This window comes from Trachurus japonicus, chromosome 20, assembly GCF_045865225.1.
Source record: "Trachurus japonicus isolate A0001 chromosome 20, Traja_1.0".
Classification (NCBI taxonomy): domain Eukaryota; kingdom Metazoa; phylum Chordata; class Actinopteri; order Carangiformes; family Carangidae; genus Trachurus; species Trachurus japonicus.
This window is the reverse complement of record NC_140926.1, coordinates 5,645,246-5,667,907: the sequence shown is the minus strand read 5'-3', so window position 1 is coordinate 5,667,907 and position 22,662 is coordinate 5,645,246. Positions and strand designations below refer to the sequence as shown.

General features: G+C 39.9%; 1 protein-coding gene across 1 annotated transcript; it reads left to right on the top strand.

Annotated features, from left to right (window-relative positions):
- The first annotated feature begins 4,973 nt into the window (after positions 1–4,973).
- LOC146966264 (WW domain-containing adapter protein with coiled-coil-like) lies at positions 4,974–15,304 on the top strand. The gene is made up of 8 exons (XM_085763958.1): positions 4,974–4,998; positions 7,469–7,738; positions 11,652–11,774; positions 12,112–12,260; positions 13,511–13,635; positions 14,458–14,653; positions 14,977–15,104; positions 15,191–15,304. The coding sequence occupies exons 1-8, from the start codon at positions 4,974–4,976 to the stop codon at positions 15,258–15,260; spliced, it is 1,086 nt and encodes a 361-aa protein (XP_085620084.1). The 3' UTR covers positions 15,261–15,304.
- Positions 15,305–22,662: the final 7,358 nt, after the last annotated feature.

Genomic DNA, 22,662 nt, shown 5'->3' with positions numbered 1-22,662 from the left:
AAAATGTCTTAAATTTGTTGAATTATTGTGTTCAAGTCTTCAATAATTTTAGTCTCGCATTTGCCCCTAAAAAAAAATACATGCGTGAACCGGGAAAATCACAAAACAGAAAGAGCACAACCTGCGATTGGTCAAAAACTACAAGTCCCACAATTCTCTGGCCTCAACAATAACAGTAGTTAGTGTAAGTAAGGGAGAGTGGAGCTGTCGGTGAAAAGAGGAAACAGCGCCACGTCTGGTCCTGTTCTATGTTGTTCGTTCACACCGTCACCGTTTATTCGTTACGTCCGCGGTGTAAAAGGCCGTGACGCAAAGACGCGATTAGGCGCGAGACGCGGTAGACGCGACTTTTTTTTTTTGCGACGCAATACACCCGATTTTTTTATGGCGACGGGACCTTCGCGTCTTCGTCTATTTCATCGTGTTCCACCAAACACGAGGAACGCTTTTTTTTCGCTCGAGTTGTGACGCGCGACCAAACGCGAGATACGCGGTTTATCGCTCGTTTTGACTTTGTGTAAATTAGCGTGTTCACGAGCTCGCCCATTTTCACTACAACAACAACATTTCTGCTCTCATCAACCACGGTTGAGGTCACAACGCTGCGCTGTACCTGCTCTGGAAGAGTTCCGGGCTGATGAGCTACAGAGACTTTAGAGTCTAAAGGAGCAGTGCGTCACTGTGTCGGACTGTTTGGATTTAATGAAGAAGCTGCACAGAGTCAGGTGAGCAGAAGCTCAGGACAAACACTTCGCTCCGGGACATAATGTAGCTACACCTCACATGTAGCCTATGTTCTTGTCTTTTACCTCAAGGAGATTAAAGTAGTGTCTGTACTTTACCTCTGAACTCGGCAGCTTCCCTCTGCTAGTTTGTGTGTGTGAGGCTAAACTGCGTGCGTGTGTGGTTTGTGTACAAACTGAACACTGCCTCTGATTGGCTTAGCATGAAACCTTACTCTGCCTCAACCAATCATCATCACTTATGCGGTTGTCTCGTCCCTCCCTACTCCTCCCTCCCCTCACCAAAGGAGAGAAGGAAAAAAAAAAAAACAGTTTAGCAGCTTCGTGGCTGAGATGAGCCAAGTCGGAGGAGAACGGCTTCACTGAGTAGTTTGTAACGCGCCTCATTTACAGTTTTTCTCAATTGCTAAAACACTAAACCCTGTTGTCTGAACCAAATTCTCAGTTGCCTGAACCCACTGATTGAATCAGTCACTTCTTTTGGCAAAACCATCAGCACTTTTCACCTGTTTAGACACATCTTACCAACACATTTTCATTGTGATGCACCTGTGTTGCATAATGCTGAGCACAGGTGGCAAAAGTCAAACACAAGTAAAGCACAAGTTTCACCGGTTGAACACAACAACTCAAAATTGATAACACTTGTGTCAAATGATGTGAGGGCACATATAGCCTACTGTAAGCCAGTTCAGGATGAAGTCCTGTGGCCTGATCCAGTACAGAGAAATGATGTTGTGGCTGAGTTATTATGCACTTCTCATTTCTATATTTTTGTACTTTATTTTTTACGTAGGCTTACGGTATACAAATGCTAAATGCAGAAGATTTCTGTTTGTCTTTGTACTGTACAACTGCTACGTGTAAATGCACAGGATTTCTGGTTTTTGTACTTCTTTTTTTTACTATGTACAAGTGCTAAATGCACAGGTTTTTTGTTTTGCAAGAGGAGAAGATGAGAGACGACAGGGTGAAGGAAGAAAGGATGAGGGAGGGAGGGAGGGATGAACTGGGAAGAAAAAAGAAGAAGGAAGGAAAAGGGGATAAAGTGGATGTGGGGAGGGAAGGAGGAGGGTGAAAGAAAGGGAAGGAGAGAAGTGCTACAGTGTAAATGCACAGGTTTTTTGTTTTGCAACATGCATTTAGCTACAGTGAACGATAAACATTTATTTCTACAGCTTCATGTGCTGAGCGTTGTGTTTTCTATTTTTCTATGTAGTGTTTAGTGGCTGCTCAGTAGTGTTTTTAATTTTGATTGACTCGGGGCACGATTTGACAACATAGTTCAGTTTTGGGCACAGATTGAACTGTTTTGAGGTGAAAGTTTGGTTTTGCAAGAAGAGTCTGAGGTTTTGTGAATGTAGCTTAAAAATTGGGGTTTGTGTTCACAGTTTAGAGAAAATCTTTTACTATCTTCCATTGAAACTCTCTCCATGAATTGGCATTTGTATCTGAGCACAAATCTTTATCCAGCCTTCCTCACTGATTTCCTGTTGTAGCTCTCTCTGAATTACCTATTTACAGAGTCTGCATGTAAAACACAAACTATAATACTTTATTTTATAGATGTTAGGATCGGTTTAGAGTTTAAACGATCAATATTCTTCATGCAGTTTCAAACAGGTTGATTATTTAAAGCACAAAGTTACAGGTTTAGTCTTCAGGCAAAAGTCTCAGATAAGCATTCAAACAGCACAGCAGCACAATGACAGAAGAAATGTTGCAGTGTTTGAGAGATGGATCTACGGTGTATGTACTCAAATGAGTAAAAGTACAAAAATACAAAGCAACTAAATCTAAACAAACACAAAAATAAATAAGAAACTATAGTTTAAAAAGTATAAATGTACTTATATTCATATTCTTTATTTATCTTCCAGACTTCAGCCTATAATATTTAATATTTACAGTAGAAAAAACATATTAATTACATCAAAACATAGCAACTCTAAGTGTTCAGTGCAGAGCAGCAGCTGTTCAGTCTGTTGTGATGTTATTAACAACTCATCAGTGATTAAAGTGTCTCATTATCTAAGTTGTAAATGATCTCATAGGACGCAGCTGTTTTTATGTTGTTTCCCTGCAGCTCCTCTCTCTGACCGACAGGTGGCGCCAGCTGCTCAGTGTTTCCTCCTGTGATGTATGGAAGCTGAGAACAGACTAAATAAGTTTCTGACAATATCTCATAGTTGAAACAAATCTAAAAAGAAACTGGTAAGTGCACTTTGTATTAATATTATTTATAATATTTCACATTTTTAAGGGTCATACACACAGAACATTGCTGCTGCTGCTGCTGCTCTGTTATGACCTAAAGTAGTTTGATTTATTTCATTTGTAGTGATTATAGAAAACTTTATTTGTTGTGAACACATCTTAGATTTAATAATCTTTGATAAAGTGTAAATTATTCATAATTTCTGTGCCACACATAGATTTGTAATGAAAAAAGGCATCGAAACAAGTCAGAGTAGAATAATTTCACATGTGATTTTAAAAGAGCAAAACAATAATTTTCTTTTTTTAACCTTGAACTGTTACATAAACACTTGTACATGTATATTTTATCTTGTAAGTTTAGTTTCTGGGTGTGTTAGAGTTTAGTAACCTCTCTGGGTACAAGATTAATTGGACTAAGTCTCAACTAATGTCCTTAAATCCATCTGTTAGTCTATCTACACTTCCATCTCTTATCCCGGTGGTTAATTCTTTCAAATACCTAGGTGTTGATATTTATCCCACCTTATCAGTTATCGCTACCAAAAATTTCCAACACATATTTAAAGGGATAGTTCACCCTAGAATGATATTTCGCTCATTATCTACTCACCCTCATGTTGACTAAGGGCTGGAAGAAGTCTCAGAGTCCTCCGTCCCTTCTCTGAGTTACAGGGGGTCTTAGCGTAGCAGTGCATTTCAATGCAACGGTTGTAAAGGGACACCAGAGCTCTTCGTAAAAAAACACACACAAAAAAACATCCAAATACCTCCATGATGCTCGTATGTAATGTCCGTCTTGTGCTGAAGCCCCAAATTGCGTAATTGTCCCGAAAAAAATTAAATAAGTCCACATTCCAAGCATGTTTGTAGCATTAGCTCTGTGTCTGTTGTCCGGTCTTCCGCTGCCAGCGCGCATGCGCAACCAGACTGAGACTCGAGTCGGTCTCAGTGCGAACCTTGCGCATGCGCGCTGGCAGCGGAAGACCGGACAACAGACACAGAGCTAATGCTACAAACATGCTTGGAATGTGGACTTATTTAATTTTTTTCGGGACAATTACGCAATTTGGGGCTTCAGCACAAGACGGACATTACATACGAGCATCATGGAGGTATTTGGATGTTTTTTTGTGTGTGTTTTTTTACGAAGAGCTCTGGTGTCCCTTTACAACCGTTGCCTTGAAATGCACTGCTACGCTAAGACCCCCTGTAACTCAGAGAAGGGACGGAGGACTCTGAAACTTCTTCCAGCCCTTAGTCAACATGAGGGTGAGTAGATAATGAGCGAAATATCATTCTAGGGTGAACTATCCCTTTAAACGTGTTGAGGAAGATATGGAAAGATGGACAAAATTACCTATTTCAATGTCAGCAAGAATATCCATAATTAAAATGGATGTTCTACCAAGAATAAATTTTTATTCAAATATGATTCCTCTTGCACCTCCCAAAAACTACTGGGACAGTCTGAATAAGATCACTACAAACTTTATATGGGGTGGTAAAAGACCACGTCTCAAGTTGTCTACACTGCAAAGGAGCAAGAAGGATGGGGGTTTAAATGTTCCAAATTTTAAATTGTACTCTTGGTCCTATATAATTCGTCCAATATCTGTTTGGTTTGATCCATCTATGGTGGTCTCCTGGAGACCAATTGAAGAAAACTTGGCTTACCCACATAGGTTACAGGACCTTGTTTTCTCTGCTTTCCCTTCCAAGAGTACTCAACGCCAACTTGGTCCTATTATGTCTTTTTTATTGTCAACATGGCGAGCAATAGAGAAACAATGTCAGATTTCTTTAAAATGGCACACACATAGCCCTCTTTTCAACAATTTTGACCTCACCACGGGAGGAGCTCCTTTTAAGCTCCCTCAATGGTCTACTAAGGGAATCAACATTTTAATGGATGTTTGGGAAGAAAATGGGATGAGATCTTTTGATGATATATGTTCCCTGTACAATGTCGCAAAGAGTTCTTTTTTCTTTTATCTTAGACTCAGACTAGCTATGCGCACTTACGGCGTTCCATGGGGTGAAAAGTTGGCAACTCATCCACTTTACTCTTTATTAAATGTCAGAGGTAAAACTAAAGGTCTAACATCCAAAATTTATGCTCTTTTAAATTCTGGTTGTAAATCTTTAAATATTGGTTATATTTGGAGTAGAGATCTTGATATTACGGAGAAAGATATATGTTGGACAACTGTTTGGAGTAATCTAGATCATGTTTCCAAAAATCCCAATCACAAATTGATACACTTCAAATTTTTACATAGGATGTATCTTACACCTAGAAGACTCCATCTAATGAAACTTGTATCCTCTCCTAATTGTGATCTCTGCCCAAATCGTGATGTTGGATCTTTCATGCATATGTACTGGTACTGTCCAGAAGTCACAACCTTTTGGGAAATGATATCCTTAACGTTGACTAAACTTTTTGATGTATTAATTCCGTACTGTCCCAAATTGTTTTTATTGAATGATACCTCTGCTTTGAATTTACCTAGTTACCACTACCCTGCTTTGTTTGCTAGCCTGACAGCTGCCAAAAAGATGCTAGCACTTCGCTGGCAACCTCCTCATTCTCTTTCTCGGACTCACTGGTTACTTTCTTTGTTAGATATCCTGTACATGGAGCTGTCAGTAGCCAGAATGCACAACGCAAAGCAAGCCACTATTACCTCCTGGACTTCGTCAATAGAAAAAATTAAGAACCTTTTGTGCCCTCAAATTGATGTTTAGAGCCTCGTATGTTGTGTGTTTCCTCTATTTTGTTTTTTTTGTTTTTTCTCTTTTTTTTTTTTTTGTCCAAGTATAATCTGATGTTCTGAGCCTGTCCTTGAACTGATGTGTCCTTGCTGCCTGGGGTGGGGCGGGAAGGGGGGGATTTTTCTCTTGTCTGGTGTTTGTCTTTGTATTTATTTATTTTTATTTATGTACATATATAATTTCCCTTTTTTTTGCTTTGTTGTTATTGAGCCCTTTCTGCTCTTGTCCTATTTTTATGTTTTCCGATGGAAACCAATAAAAAGTTTAAAAAAAAAAAAAGAAGGAACTACACTTATTTCTTTTAACATGTTCGAAAAATAAACTGAAACTAACCAACTAAAAATAATACAGTAATGGACCGACATAACAAATAAATACTTTACAAAGACAACACATGAAAGATAAAAGTAATTGAAAATGAAAATAATTAGATTTTTCAGTGGGAAGAAGTGAAACTTATTTACTCTCACCCCCTATTCATAAATTAACTATCAAGCTTCCTTGTCATTATAATCTATATGAATGAATGAATTTGAAAAAGACTAAACAGTCCTTCCTGTTGGTGTTACCTGCCATACAAGTGTGACATAAATAAACAATTTTAGAGTACTCAACTACATATCGCTCTTCGTCTCATTGCCCAAGCCTTTTCAAGAAAATAAACTATATTCAACTGAAAAAGATGTTTTAGCTTCTCAGCATTAGGGCTGGGACGATATGCTTTTCTCCCGATTCGATTCTTCTACGATTTTTTGGATGCCGATTCGATTTAAATTGCGATTCTACGATATTGCCGATTCTCTCGATTTTTAGTCGCATTTTTAACATTTATCTGCACACAAACACTGTAGGAGCCTATAAATTAACATACTCCATTATAAAATGAACTTAAACCCTTTTCAAAGCCTGTACTCTCTGTATGTAAAAGAGGCTAACAAATACACATTGCACAATATTTAAAAAAATTCAAAAAAAAAAATTTCAAAAATTCAAAAAACAATTTTTTTTCAAAAAAAAAAAATCGATTTTTGAAAAAAAAAATCGATTTAAAAATCGTCAAAAAAGATATCGCGATATCTATGTGAATCGATTTTTTCTCCCACCCCTACTCAGCATCGTCTAACCACACAAATTCATTATTTGGATCTACCTTACTAAACAGTTTTTGTCTTACAGAGTCATAAAAAAATCAATTTAAGCTAAAGTCCAGCTAAAGTCAATTTAGCTGGATTTATTCCAATATAACTGCTCAAAAAAATAAAGGGAACACTTAAACAACACATTGTAACTCCAAGTATATCACACCCGTGTGAAATCAACCTGGGATGATAATTTTGATTATGTTATTTTGTTCTCAACACACTCTACTATATATTGAATAACGGTTTTAAACTGCAATATTTCATTAATTGAGATCTAAGATGTGTTGAGATCTAAGATGTGTTGTTTAAGTGTTCCCTTTATTTTTTTGAGCAGTGTATAAAGACATAAACACATATACAAAGAAAAATAAGTAAGTAAATGCCAATAATAAGCACCTTGTAATTGTCAAACCTCATTCCTGTACATATAGAAAATCATTTCTTTGTACTTCTTTTTGAACTGGATTATGTTTGGACATTCAAACTGTTCCATAGTTTATTTCCACAGACAGGAACACAAAAGCTCCTTCTTGTTGTGCGTGTTTTCTGGATTTCACTCACGTGTCGCCCCCTGTCGGTCCCTCACAGAGTCGTCCCAGGCGGAGAAGCCCTCGGCGACGCTCTCCTCCCAGTCCCAGTCCCAGTCGTCGTCATCATCCTCAGGCTCAGGGAGCTTGAACCCGTCATCGGGGCCGCCCGGCTCGTCGTCGGCGTCCACGGTGCCCGTGTCTCCGGTCCTGCAGTCGCCCGCCCCTCCGCTGCTCCAAGACCCCACCCTGCTCCGCCAGCTCCTCCCAGCACTTCAGACCGCGCTGCAGCTCAACAACGCCAGCGTGGACATGGCGAAAATCAACGAAGGTAAGAAACGACGCAGATCTATAGGCGCGTTCCCACTGAAGCAGTTCCTGGTATAGAGAGACGATTTTTACGGGAACCATTCGGACTCTTGAGGCGACGTGCAACGGTTTCGATCATTGTGCTGCATTTTTTTGTTTCCTGCTCTGGTTGTTGTTGGTTTTTCTGGCAGTATAGACGCTTTCTAATAATACCGGGTTGTAAAAATGTTGTTTTGATCTTTGCTGTCCACTTATCATATGTCTTTCATTAAAGGGATGGTTCAACATCTTGGCAAACTGGCCCATTGCCATAATCCCTATAGTCATAGCAGTAGGTTTGTTACCTTTAATTTTCGGTGCAAGCTATTTTTAGAACGGCGGAGCAGAGCCGTGAGCTGCTCAGAGCTACGCTACGGAGGCTGATGGGATTTCTTGGTTTCCCTCATCAAACTCATCAAATACACAATCCAACAACTCCACAACGCTCTGGTGGACAAGTTGTGAGCTGCACATTCACCACGCTATGAGATAATAACACAACGTTACCAGACAGAGTTGTTTTAGAGGTAAATGCAGAGACTGCTTGATGAAAAACTGTCCCGACGAGAGCGGTTTTGCATGAATTTCCCTCTAAAACAACTCTGTCTGGTAAAGTTCTGTTATTATCTCATAGCGTGGTGAATGTGCAGGTCACAACTTGTCCACCAGAGCGTTGTGGAGTTGTTGGATTGTGTATTTGATCAGGGTCAAATTGACCAAGACAGTAATATTTATGACATAATGATTCCTTATTTCCAGTCTGCAGTACACTATGTAATCATGAGTCATCAGCAGCCTGTTATACTTTGTGTCTGAGGGATGCAAGGGGAGGCCTTATTCCATTCAGAAACATGTCTACATCCATACGCTTTGATCAGCACCGAGTAAACCTCAAGCCCGACCTGAAGTTTTTCGGGGCAGGGACTCGTTTAGGCCCTGTAAAATTACCCAGACGGTCCTGCAGTGGAAACGGCGCCTTAAGATGCAGATTATTCACGTTCAGGCTGTTGCTGCGGCTGCTGCATCTGCTGTCGGCTGTCTGTCTAGACGACGACATGATGATCTGGTTCTGTCCTGCTGGTCTGAGCTCAGTTTGAGTCCTGCGTCTGATTCACTGTACGATTTTTAGTCAATCATCTGCAGTGTGAAGCCAAAGCTCACGATCTCTGTGCTCACACTGTACGAGTAAAAACAAAAAGGCCTGTTGCCCCCCATGTGCACCATCGTCACTATTGACAAGTGTCAATAAAGATTTGTTTGAAAGCTCAGTGGCAGAAGAAGCTGCTTTGTGCATCAGTGCTTTTTACTCTGGTTCGTATCGGCTGTGATGATGATGGGAGGAGGAGGCAGCAGCAGCTCGACCAACCTGGCCTCCATATTTTTGTCTCTCTCCAGCGTCGTGTTGCCATGGCGTTTTCAGACGTTGTGTTAGTCACTTCATGCAGGCGTAGTGAGAGAAAAAAGACACTGTTGTTGGGGAATTGACTCCTTGCTCTGCTTCATCTGTGTGTGTGTGAGAGGCTGAGGTCGACCGACCAACATTTATTATGACACGTCAGACATTTGGTCCAATGGTTGTTCAGGAGCAGAGCCCAGTTGTTCAGAAGTAATCTGATTAGATTTTGGTTGTTCAAGACTAAAAATGGATTCTGGGATCGGATTGGATCACGTAATCCAGTCTTGGTTTTAATCTGGATCAAACCCTCAGTTTGTGGTGTTCAAAACTTTTTAGTAGGATCTGGAAACCTTGGATCCAGGATTATTCTGATCGCAGCAGTTTGGTGGATTCAGGAACAAAATGTGAATGTGATTCAATTCAGAGTGGTCAAATAAACAACATTTATCATGTAGTGTATATACATTTATATTTTGCACCTGATTTTTAAACCAGTACTGTGATAAAGTAAATAAAGTTACCTTTTGATTATTCCACCAATGAAGAACATTTCCCCAACTAATTGATAATTGAATGAAAATTGAAATTTGAGGTTTGAATTTTGAATGGAAATATATTCACAATGTATTTGGCTAATGTACTGAATATTAGTTTTTTGGGCCCAGACGATCAGTCCCTAGTTTAGAAAGAAGCTAAAATCATAGTTTATGGCCAAATTAAGCTGTTTGTGCTGTCTGGGTGTGCGGATGACGTTTTCCTGCTGTCCACACTTCTCCAGAGTTGTTCGAGCCCTGAAAATTGAGTTTTTTGAGAACGGTGTTGTAGGGCTGCACAATTAATCGAATTTTAATCACGATCACGATTTTGGCTGCCACGATTAAATTAAGATGATCGTCACGATTATTAACATGTAAAAAAACGGGCTGTGCTGCATCAAATCAAGCGCTTTCTCAACCAATAGTCCGCCAACCACCAGGGGGCGAACGAGAGGTCAGGGCTCCATGAAGCTGCCTAACTAACAAGCGAGCGCATCCTCCCTTTACATGTTGTTTACAGTCCAGAGTGTGTGTCCCGGCCGGCCGGTCAGTCGGCACCTTCAGATGCTGCTGTACTGTGTCACCTTCTGCGCCCGGTGTTACGTCTCACTCCTAGACTGTATGGATCTCACTCTGAAGTGAGAGTGAGACGATGTCGGCAGCAGACGGCGACAGTACAGACATGACGTGTGTCTGTGTCTGGTCAGTCAGCACCTCAGGCTGTCTACTGTCGCCGTCTCTCTCTGGATCGGATCGAGGTCGGGCTGCAGGGTGGTCTCTAAGCTGGGCCGAGACCCCGTCACCCCACGCGGCCGTTTTGGTGTTAATTACATACGTCGTGTAAATAAAACGTTCCGACCGTGATCATAACGGCCGGTAACGGCGATCTATGGCCGTTTTGGTGGCAGCACAGTTGAGCCAGGCCGACCTGCTGGACGCTGCCTGTGTGAAAACACTTGGTCTGTTAATTAGCCTAAATGTTTTTAATTCGTTCCAAATTGCTGCTGAACCACCCGTGCTGTGCTTTGGTCCATGCTGGACAGACTCTTGCCCACACATCTCTGTGTATCATTGATGGCAAAAATTAATTTTTACCTATAGTCTACTTTGAAATTACATTTCAGAGCCTGTACTTTCTTACTTTTATTTGAGTAAAGGAGTTGAATCAGCAGCTACTTCTACCAGATTTATTTTTTATTTTTTGTTTTTTACACAAGTATCTGTACGCTACTGTACAGAATGACACCTCTGCACTCTGCAATGGCATTTATTTTTCGCTAGCCCTTTGTCTTGGGTAAATTTTATTTTAGGCTATTATTTATTTTTATTTTACGTTTTATTTTGAACTGAAAGCCTTGTTCACATAGCCTATTGTTTGTTTCAAATAGAAAGTGCAATAAAAACATGTTTTATCTAACATAATGTATAATCGTGATTAATAATCGTGATTTCAATATCGACAAAAATAATCGTGATTATCATTTTGGCCATAATCGTGCAGCCCTACGGTGTTGGTCCTTTTGTAGTTTTAAAACCCTGAGGTTGTGCTGGTGACGGGCTGATGGTCGCCGTCCCATGGTCGCTCCCTGATTGGGCCTCAACAGCCTCGGTTAAGCTGTAGTGAAAGTAACAAGAGCAAATTACAGTCATTATTGACCTTGTTAGCAAAAAATATAATAAGATAATAATAGAAACTCCTGGATGACATGACGAGCATCTTTATCTTGCCGTATTTCTGTGTTGGTGAATCAGTTATTTGTCTCTTCCATTTTCAAAATAAAAGCCCTCTGCAGAGTTGTTTCACTGCGACTGCATCCTCAGTGGAAACATGTTCATTTTGATTAACGCCGAGTCCGTTCAAGCTAAATGATTCGTACAGATTAACTTTGACACACTGCAGCAACAGATCAGTATCACTGCTCTGACAAACTTTCATTTATTTTTCTTTCCACATCTCTCTCTAGTTCTCACAGCTGCTGTCACACAAGCTTCATTACAGTCGATGCTTCATAAGATCCTCACTGCTGGACCATCGGCTTTTAATATCACTACTATCCTCTCTCAAGCTGCTCAACTCTCCAACCAAGGTAAGTGAACGCCTCACAGAAGCAGCAGGGTTTAAGTGTTTTAATGTTTCCTCTGAGGTTAACACCTTTTGTTTAATATTGATATCATAAAGTCTGTTTCCTCACCTTTGTTGCAGCCTTTCACATAAACTATATTTGTATTTGTGTCAAGGGCAACATCTCACATATTTCTCTTTGTACTGACACTTTAATGTAGTTTCAAACTGAAGGTGCTTGAAAACTCAAGTGTCTGAAGAACAAGAAAACGTCTGTGGTGTTTCCTGCTGCTGGATATTGAATTTCTTGACTCTATTGATTCCTTATTGTCCCTCTTTATTCTTTTTTTCTCTATAAACAGCTCAGCAATCGAACCAGTCGCCGATGTCGTTAACGTCGGACGCCTCGTCGCCCAGGTCCTATGTTTCTCCGAGGATCAGCACACCACAGACCAACGCCGGTCCTCATAAGCCCCATCTCAGCACGCAGCCCGTCATATCACAGCCAAAGGTAAAGAGAGAGACCACACTGATTTAAATCCAGTAGAGGAACTAACTCCCTGTTTCAGCACAAGTAGATTTCCTCTTGAGTCACACTGGAGAAAAAAAAGCGACAGAGATTTCACTTTTTAAAGCTTTTTAGTGAGGAAGCCTTGTGTGGATTACTTGAGTCTAAAGTAGTATAGTAGTAGTTTATTCGTCCATTCAACAGAACATAATATATACATAGATACATTTTGGATTACTATGTCAAGCTGAAGCCGCAGCTTATTTTGCCTACCCTATTTAAAAGTTGCATAACAGAGCTAGGTAACGAGATAACACAATTTAACAATGATTTTTTTTTAAACTCAACTGAGAAGAATAAATAAGATTATCTAAGAAAGAGTCTTACAATTTATTAAGTTTATGTTAGGGATGCGCAGTAATTATCGGTCAAATTATTTAAAATCCTGATTCAAAATATTTGCATCAGTTCTATAGGCCTTTATTTTTATATCAATAAGTAATGCACCTTATTTAAATCGATGTTCATTTGAGATATCAAAACGTTTTGTTTCATATCTTTTAGCGAATGTTTGAAGGGCTTGCTAATAGAATATCTTCATTTAAAGAGTCAAACCTCCTCACTAGTCTTTCTTATCTCCAGGTATGTTATCGGTTATTGGTATCGGTTTCAAAAAAAAGTTATTGTGCATCCCTAGTTTATATTATATATACACACATACAGTACATAGCAATGGACTGGACTGTCCATCGCAGTACCAATCTTATTACACAGGTCAATACATTCATTGCTAATTAGTAATCAATGCATTTGTCCTTGTGTATCGTATTTTGGTTTTTACTTGTCATTATACGTTATTATCTTAAATTTTTTTACTAATACTTGGCTTACTGTATCATAATCTTTTATATTCATTGCATTGAATACCTTAGTTTTAAACATCTTTTTAAATTTAGTGACTGATGGGCACGTTTTTAATTCTTTATCAAGGTTATTCGATAAATTTACTCATATTGCAGATTACTGAACAGCTCCTGTTTGCAGGGTGGAAGTAGGTTGTTGTGTGAAAAAAAACATTTAATCATTGCAAATGGAGTTGGATGCATCTTTAGTTTAAAAACAACAAAAACAGTGTCGTTTTGTGGAGCTTTTTTGAATAATGTGGCCATGAAACGATGGATTTCGGAAGCGTTTGGTGCTTTGTTGCCAATGAAAATGTGTTTTTAATGTCTGTGTCTTGGTGATGCGTTCAGGTGAGCACGCCAGCGGTGAAGCAGGCGTCTCATCCCCAGCCCACGTCCCAGCAGTCCCTCTCCAGCGATAAGCAGCACAGTCACGACGTCACCACGGCCTCGCCACGCACCCTGCAGCGCCAAGGGTAGGTCGCACACAACTCACAACTCAGCATGCAACAACATGACAAAAAACAGGCAAATTGATGATTATTTATAGATAATTAGATCATAATGATGGTTTGAGAGGCAAAAAAACCCCATCTAAACAGGACGGGTCGTTCACTCCAGCAGCACGTCGGCACCATCTGCTGGTCGTTAAAGGAACAACAGTTGTTTCATTCATTCATTCATTCATTCATTGATTTCATGCAGTTGTTTGTGCAATAATTTACTAAAAGGAGCAAATAAGTAGTGAGATTGATGACAGATATTTATTACTACAGGTTAGAGTGTTTACATTGAACATTTTAAGGGAAAAACATTCATTAAAATGTTAATTCACATGAGGCAGAGTGTTGATTTAGTGAAGATTCACAACTGTAAGTCTATCTAATTAACATTTTCATTATTGACTCATCTGACAATTGATTTTTTTTGATGAGTTGTTTGGTCGATAAAACACCAGAAAGCAAAGTCGGTCATTCTCCAAATCCAAAGTGGATCTGGGAATATTATAAACATGTTAATATTTGTGTGAACATAACTTTATTTGTACAGTCACGTAGAGACAAACTGGCTGAAAATGCTGACGTGGTGCTTTTAAAATATGTCACAATACACATCTGTAGTGACGATAACATGGATAACAAGACAACTTTTACAAACAATTACACACCCATAAACCATAAGATATGCAAAGATTTTATTTCAAATGCAGAGCTTATTAATTATTAACATTTTCTGCAAGATACAGAATTCATATCTATGGATGTTCTTCACATTTCTCCTCCCTGTGTTGGTTGCAGCAGTCAGAGGAGTCCCTCCCCGGGTCCCAACCACGTCGCCTCCAGTAGCAGCAATGCCCCCAACTCTGCCTCCGCCCCCCCCTCCGCCTCCGCAGCCCGGCCCTCCTGCACCTTCACCCCCACCCTCGCCGCCCACTTCAATGAGAATCTTATCAAACACGTGCAGGGTTGGCCGGCCGAACACGCAGAGAAGCAGGTCTGTGCTTCATTTATTTACAACCTGTGATAACTACACACTAGCTGGGTTTCAATTGTATATCAGACCTTACAAGTTTATTATAACAGTGATTATTAAAAACAGCAATAATTAAAAGGGCAGATAATCAAACTAGTTAGATGAAGTATCATAAAGATCAAGCTGATGATGTTATGTTAGATAACAATCAACAGGAAGAATGCTTCATAAATGATGAATTGAGAAGTGTACGGTTATTATAAAGTGTAACCCATAATAGTTTATAATGGTTCTGGTTGTGCACATTAAAGCTCATTCTTGTTTCTTCTGAATTGACCTTGAAGGCGTCGAGGCTACGTGAAGAGGCTCACACCATGGGCAGCATCTGTATGTCGGAGAACTGCACCGAGCTCAAAAACCTCCGGTCTTTGGTCAGAGTCTGTGAAATACAAGCCACGTTGCGTGAGCAGAGGTAACAACACTGCTGCTATTTGTTCATGTATCGTTGACTTGTTTGTATGGATGTGAACTAACGCCTGTCCTCTCTCCCGTCCACAGGATACTGTTTCTGAGACAGCAAATCAAAGAACTTGAAAAGTTGAAGAATCAGAATTCCTTCATGGTCTGAGAACTTCTGGTTTGTGCGAGTTGAGAGCGTTTTTCTGGTTGGGGGTGGGAGGGGGAGGGAGGGAGGGAGAGAGAAAGAAAGAAGGGGTGAGGGGGTTGAGAAGAAAAGACCCATTGCACATAGTTGGAAGCTGCAGTTGTTCAGTTCCTCTTGAGCCCAGTCTTAACACACACACAAACACAGACAGACACACAAACACACACACACAGGAGCGGCAGTCGGGGTTTTGCCTTTGGACCGTTGGGCTGGGTTAAAAACCAAGAGGTGGGGAAACACGGAAGAGCTGTCGTTGTTGTGGGAGTGGGAGAAAGAAAGAGAGACAGAGAATAAAAAAACACGGGGAGGGAGGGATGGAGGGGGAGGGGGCGGGGCGATTTACAGGTTTTGTAAAAAACCCTCAACGGAGAAAAAAAAATGTAGATTTCTTGTAGATGTTATTATCTATGTTGTAAATATGTTTTGTAGATTGAAGCCATGGAAAGCCATGCCTATCAAAAGCTTTTGACATCCAAACTAATCAACGCCTAGGCGGCTACGTTCATTAGCCTAGCCTCTCCTTCATGTTAACTCGTCTGCAGACTTAAAGCTTCATTTTGTCCGTTCGTGGATCTGAGAACCAGAGAGTGAGCGAGCGAACGGCGTGCGATGGCGGCTGCAGCGAAGCCATTTTATTCACATTAAAACATAAACACACTGGTGTCAAAGTGGTTCCTCCTCCTCTTCCTCCTTCTCTTCTTCATAATAATCTTGGTTAAAGCAACGACCGTCTGAATCCCGAGCTGTTCATGCCATCGCCTCACCCCCTGGTTCACTGATCTATTTCTTTCTTTTTCTGTTTTTTTTTTTCCTTTTTCCTTTTCTTTTTTGTTTTTTTGCAGCTTCTGGTGGCCCTGCGTTTCCCAGTCTGAAAAAGCGAAAACATAACAAAAACAAAAAACAGTGCCTGGTGGTGTGGTGGAGTGAGTGATTTAAAGAAAAAGACGAGAAAAAGAAACAAAAAAATATATATAAATGAATAAATAAATTAGAGATGTGATGATGACGTGCTGCTTTGGACCATTCCCACTTTTATTATTACTACTACTACTTCTTCTTTCCCCTCTCCCCCTCTTCCTCCTCTTCCTCCCTCCTTGAGTCTTGAGTCACTTCACACACCCACACCCTCCACATCGGTTCTTCTACTTCTTATTTTTATTCTTATTTTTTTGTTTTTGTTCCACTGGTTCATTCCTTTGTACAGTCGCCAACAACACAACAACAATGAAGTTTTAAGATGCAGAGAAAATGAAAAACAAAACAGAAAAACAGAAAAAAAAAGGTTTTATTTATAACTTTAGTCACTCATCTGCACCCGGTTCAGCAGCAGCAGCAGCAGCAGTGGCGTCTTCACCCAGCTGTGGCGGCGGTGGGCGTTGAGGTTAGAGGCAGATGTGCTGGGCAAACGAGCGGTCACAAGGTCAAATGTGAACTGTATGTATTGTAATAAACATATTAAACATATAAAAAAGCGAGCACTGGTTATTTTATTGGAGCGGTATAGGTTGGTTTTGGTTTGGTTCGGACGCTAGTGCCTTGTTGAAAGTCTTTAAAAAAGGGATAGTTCAACATTTTGGCAAATTGGCCCATTGCCATAATCACTATAGTCATAGCAGTAGGTTTGTTACCTTTAATTGTCGGTGCAAGCTATTTTTAGAACAGCGGAGCAGAGCTACGTGATGGAGGCTCATGGGATTTCTTGGTTTCCCTCATCAAACTCATCAAACACACAATCCAACAACTCCAAAACGCTCTAGTGGACAAGTTGTGACCTGCACATTCACCACACTATGAGATAATAACACAACGTTACCAGACAGAGTTGTTTTAGAGGGAAATGCAGAGACTGCTTGATGAAAAACAGTCCCTGAAGGCAACGCGCATCAGTGGTTTTGCATGAATTTCCCTCTACAACAACTCTGTCTGGTAACGACGTGTTATTATCTCATAGCGTGGTAAATGTGCAGGTCACAACTTGTCCACCAGAGCGTTGTGGAGTTGTTGGATTGTGTATTTGATGAGTTTGATGAGGGGAAACCAAGAAATCCCATGAGCCTCCGTAGTGTAGCTCTGAGCAGCTCACGGCTCTGCCCCGCCATTCTAAAAATAGCTTGCACCGACAATTAAAGGTAACGAACCTACTGCTCTGACTATAGGGATTATGGCAATGGGCCAATTTGCCAAAATGCTGAACTATCCCTTTATCCTCCTTCACTTCTTTTTCTTTTAAAATACAAACCAACAGTGAGATCTTCAACAGGCATGATGTCGTCGTGCACAGGGGTTTTTGTTTTCTCCAGCACATCCCATCATCCCCCTCTTTATCTCTCTATTATTTGCCCCCCTTGCCCTCCCTTTGCCCCTTTGCCCCCCTCCACTCATGAAGAGCAGGGTCCGACGCTGCAAAGGCCTGTTTTCTGCCACCATTACTTATCTATTGAGTCTATAATAACTGAGCTGCACCACACATTCAGTAACGGTGACCACATCATTGCTTTGTATATTGTTTCCTGAAGTATATTGACAACAAATGAAATAAAATATGCCTCTCCAGGGCCACGTGCTTCTTCTCTGGCTCTTTTGGTCCCTTCAACTTTTTATTTAAAAAAAAAAAGTGTTTGATATTTTGGTTTAGATGCTTTAAAAAAAAAAAAAAAACAATAAAACAAAGATGAGACTGTGCTGCCCCCTGCTGGTGGTGTAGTGACTATGGGAACTCCAGGAGATTAATGTTATCAGATGGTCGTAAGCAGCTTCTTACATAAGAGTAGATGATGAGCTGTCAAAAGAATAAAAGAAAAGAGGTTTTTAATCCCCAGAAAAGTGAATTGAATGCGCTGAATTACATCCACTTTTACAACAACATCGTTTACAAGTGGTCTTAGTAGACAAACAATCAGCATTAGTTTCATTATGTGTGTGTAAAAAGTAATGCAGAAAATCAAAATTTAGAATATTTTAAGAAGGAAAGACAAAGAGAAGAAAAACAATATATCAAAATTAAAACTAATCATAGGGTTATAAATTCCCTTTGCGTAAATACCCTTAATCAATTCATCAGCACGTAGGCTATATATCTTTTATCTTTCACCTCTGGGTATCACTTATAATCCAGCTCAAGTCTTGAAAACAAACAAACGAAGAAAAACTCTTTTGAGTTATCAACCACCTCCATCTTTCTATAAACACTTTCTTCTTTAATCTCAACATAAATGTGATTTTTCTTCCCCCCATTGTGTTAATATTTCTTAGGATTGTTACCTATTCAGCACCTGTTTAAGCCATCTTAATGTAATGGCTTTCTTTGCTGCTATTTGTATTTGTAGGATCAGTGTTGGGAATGTTAATTTTAAAAAGTAATTAGTTACTTCTTCCAAAAAGTAACTGAGTTAGTAACTCCACTACTTCACTATAATAGCAACTAGTTACCAGGGAAAGTAACTATTGCGTTACTTTTTCTTTCCAAGAGCATTTTTAAATTGTATTTTATTGTTTTCATATATTTCACTGATCGCAATTATGGAATGCGAGTGTGTGTTTTATTGAAAGCGAGGCTGGTGTGCGTATGAAAATAGGTTACAGTGGGTTTTTTAAGTGCTGTGGCTGCCTACAAGCAAATCTCATATTGTCTGTACAAAGACAACAAAGACCTTTTTAAATGTGAAAACAGTGGAGACCTATTCAAGATTTGCGTTTGGGCAACAATAACAGGAAACATCGAAATTAATTTATTCATGGGCACATAAAGTGAAATTATTAACTTTACCGATTATCCATCTGATTATCTGTCCTGCTGCGAGCGCACAACTTCTCAGGGTATCCGCGGATCCTTAAAAAGTCTTAAATTCATGTATCTAAAATTAAGGCCTTAAAAAGTATTACATTTATTAGAAAATTCAAAGATGGTCTTAAATATATAATATATAATACACAGCATCATTAAATATGTTTGCACTTAAACTTTTATATGAAATAACAGGGTATCCGCGGGGTCTTAAAAAGTCTAAAATTTGAAAATCAAAATTTTAGGTCTTAAAATGTCTTAAATTTGTTGAATTATTGTGTTCAAGTCTTCAATAATTTTAGTCTCGCATTTGCCCCTAAAAAAAAATACATGTGTGAACCGGGAAAATCACAAAAAAGAAAGAGCACAACCTGCGATTGGTCAAAAACTACAAATCCCACAATTCTCTGGCCTCAACAATAACAGTAGTTAGTGTAAGTAAGGGAGAGTGGAGCTGTCGGTGAAAAGAGGAAACAACGCCACGTCTGGTCCTGTTCTATGTTGTTCGTTCACACCGTCACCGTTTATTCGTTACGTCCGCGGTGTAAAAGGCCGTGACGCAAAGACGCGATTAGGCGCGAGACGCGGTAGACGCGACTTTTTTTTTTTGCGACGCAATACACCCGATTCTTTTATGGCGACGGGACCCTCGCGTCTTCGTCTATTTCATCGTGTTTGGTGGGAAGACCCACAAGGGGCTTCCCACCAAACACGAGGAACGCTTTTTTTTTCGCTCGAGTTGTGACGCGCGACCAAACGCGAGATACGCGGTTTATCGCTCGTTTTGACTTTGTGTAAATTCGCGTCTTCACGAGCTCGCCCATTTTCACTACAACAACAACATTTCTGCTCTCATCAACCACGGTTGAGGTCACAACGCTGCGCTGTACCTGCTCTGGAAGAGTTCCGGGCTGATGAGCTACAGAGACTTCAGAGTCTAAAGGAGCAGTGCGTCGCTGTGTCGGACTGTTTGGATTTAATGCAGAAGCTGCACAGAGTCAGGTGAGCAGAAGCTCAGGACAAACACTTCGCTCCGGGACATAATGTAGCTACACCTCACATGTTCTTGTCTTTTACCTCAAGGAGATTAAAGTAGTGTCTGTACTTTACCTCTGAACTCGGCAGCTTCCCTCTGCTAGTTTGTGTGTGTGAGGCTAAACTGCGTGCGTGTGTAGTTTGTGTACAAACTGAACACTGCCTCTGATTGGCTTAGCATGAAACCTTACTCTGCCTCAACCAATCATCATCACTTATGCGGTTGTCTCGTCCCTCCCTACTCCTCCCTCCCCTCACCAAAGGAGAGAAGGAAAAAAAAAAAACAGTTTAACAGCTTCGTGGCTGAGATGAGCCAAGTCGGAGGAGAACGGCTTCACTGAGTAGTTTGTAACGCGCCTCATTTACAGTTTTTCTCAGTTGCTAAAACACTAAACCCTGTTGTCTGAACCAAATTCTCAGTTGCCTGAACCCACTGATTGAATCAGTCACTCTTTTGGCAAAACCATCAGCACTTTTCACCTGTTTAGACACATCTTACCAACACATTTTCATTGTGATGCACCTGTGTTGCATAATGCTGAGCACAGGCAAAAGTCAAACACAAGTAAAGCACAAGTTTCACCGGTTGAACACAACAACTCAAAATTGATAAATTGATAACACTTGTGTCAAATGATGTGAGGGCACATATACTGTAAGCCAGTTCAGGATGAAGTCCTGTGGCCTGATCCAGTACAGAGAAATGATGTGGCTGAGTTATGCTCTTTTATTTCTATATTTTTGTACTTTATTTTTTACGTAGGCTTACGGTATACAAATGCTAAATGCACAAGATTTCTGTTTGTCTTTGTACTGTACAACTGCTACCTGTAAATGCACAGGATTTCTGGTTTTTGTACTTCTTTTTTTTACTATGTACAAGTGCTAAATGCACAGGTTTTTTGTTTTGCAAGAGGAGAAGATGAGAGACGACAGGGTGAAGGAAGAAAGGATGAGGGAGGGAGGGAGGGATGAACTGGGAAGAAAAAAGAAGAAGGAAGGAAAAGGGGATAAAGTGGATGTGGGGAGGGAAGGAAGAGGGTGAAAGAAAGGGAAGGAGAGAAGTTCTACAGTGTAAATGCACAGGTTTTTTGTTTTGCAACATGCATTTAGCTACAGTGAACGATAAACATTTATTTCTACAGCTTCATGTGCTGAGCGTTGTGTTTTCTATTTTTCTATGTAGTGTTTAGTGGCTGCTCAGTAGTGCTTTTAATTTTGATTGACTCGGGGCACGATTTGACAACATAGTTCAGTTTTGGGCACAGATTGAACTGTTTTGAGGTGAAAGTTTGGTTTTGCAAGAAGAGTCTGAGGTTTTGTGAATGTAGCTTGAAAATTGGGGTTTGTGTTCACAGTTTAGAGAAAATGAGAGAAGCTATTCCCATCACCGTGTAGGATACACTGTAGCTACATCCTTTTCCTGTTGAGAATGACATCTGGTTTCATCCTGACAGACAGTCTCCTACCAGTTCAACTTCTAGTGCTTTGTTCACAGTAGTAAAAATTGATTCCCAAAAATTGTCTAACAATGGGCATTGCCGAAATATATGTAAGTGAGTTGCTGTGTTCTCACCACATCCCCTACCAACATAAACTTGTCTGATTTGAATTTATCTTTGCCATAGTTTCAGGTGTTCTAAAACAAATTTTTACTATCTTTTACTATCTTCCATTGAAACTCTCTCCATGAATTGGCATTTGTATCTGAGCACAAATCTTTATCCAGCCTTCCTCACTGATTCCCTGTTGTAGCTCTCTCTGAATTACCTATTTACAGAGTCTGCATGTAAAACACAAACTATAATACTTTATTTTATAGATGTTAGGATCGGTTTAGAGTTTAAACGATCAATATTCTTCATGCAATTCAAACAGGTTGATTATTTAAAGCACAAAGTTACAGGTTTAGTCTTCAGGCAAAAGTCTCAGATAAGCATTCAAACAGCACAGCAGCACAATGACAGAAGAAATGTTGCAGTGTTTGAGAGATGGATCTACGGTGTATGTACTCAAATGAGTAAAAGTACAAAAATACAAAGCAACTAAATCTAAACAAACACAAAAATAAATAAGAAACTATAGTTTAAAAAGTATAAATGTACTTATATTCATATTCTTTATTTATCTTCCAGACTTCAGCCTATAATATTTAATATTTACAGTAGAAAAAACATATTAATTACATCAAAACATAGCAACTCTAAGTGTTCAGTGCAGAGCAGCAGCTGTTCAGTCTGTTGTGATGTTATTAACAACTCATCAGTGATTAAAGTGTCTCATTATCTAAGTTGTAAATGATCTCATAGGACGCAGCTGTTTTTATGTTGTTTCCCTGCAGCTCCTCTCTCTGACCGACAGGTGGCGCCAGCTGCTCAGTGTTTCCTCCTGTGATGTATGGAAGCTGAGAACAGACTAAATAAGTTTCTGACAATATCTCATAGTTGAAACAAATCTAAAAAGAAACTGGTAAGTCAACTTTGTATTAATATTATTTATAATATTTCACATTTTTAAGGGTCATACACACAGAACATTGCTGCTGCT

Excerpts from the sequence above, each read along its gene's own strand:
- LOC146966264 (XM_085763958.1), top strand. The coding sequence starts at position 4,974 with ATGCGCACTTACGGCGTTCCATGGG. Across the intron at positions 13,636-14,457 it reads CGCACCCTGCAGCGCCAAGG|CAGTCAGAGGAGTCCCTCCC; the intron begins GTAGGTCGCACA and ends TGTTGGTTGCAG. Across the intron at positions 14,654-14,976 it reads CCGAACACGCAGAGAAGCAG|GCGTCGAGGCTACGTGAAGA; the intron begins GTCTGTGCTTCA and ends TTGACCTTGAAG.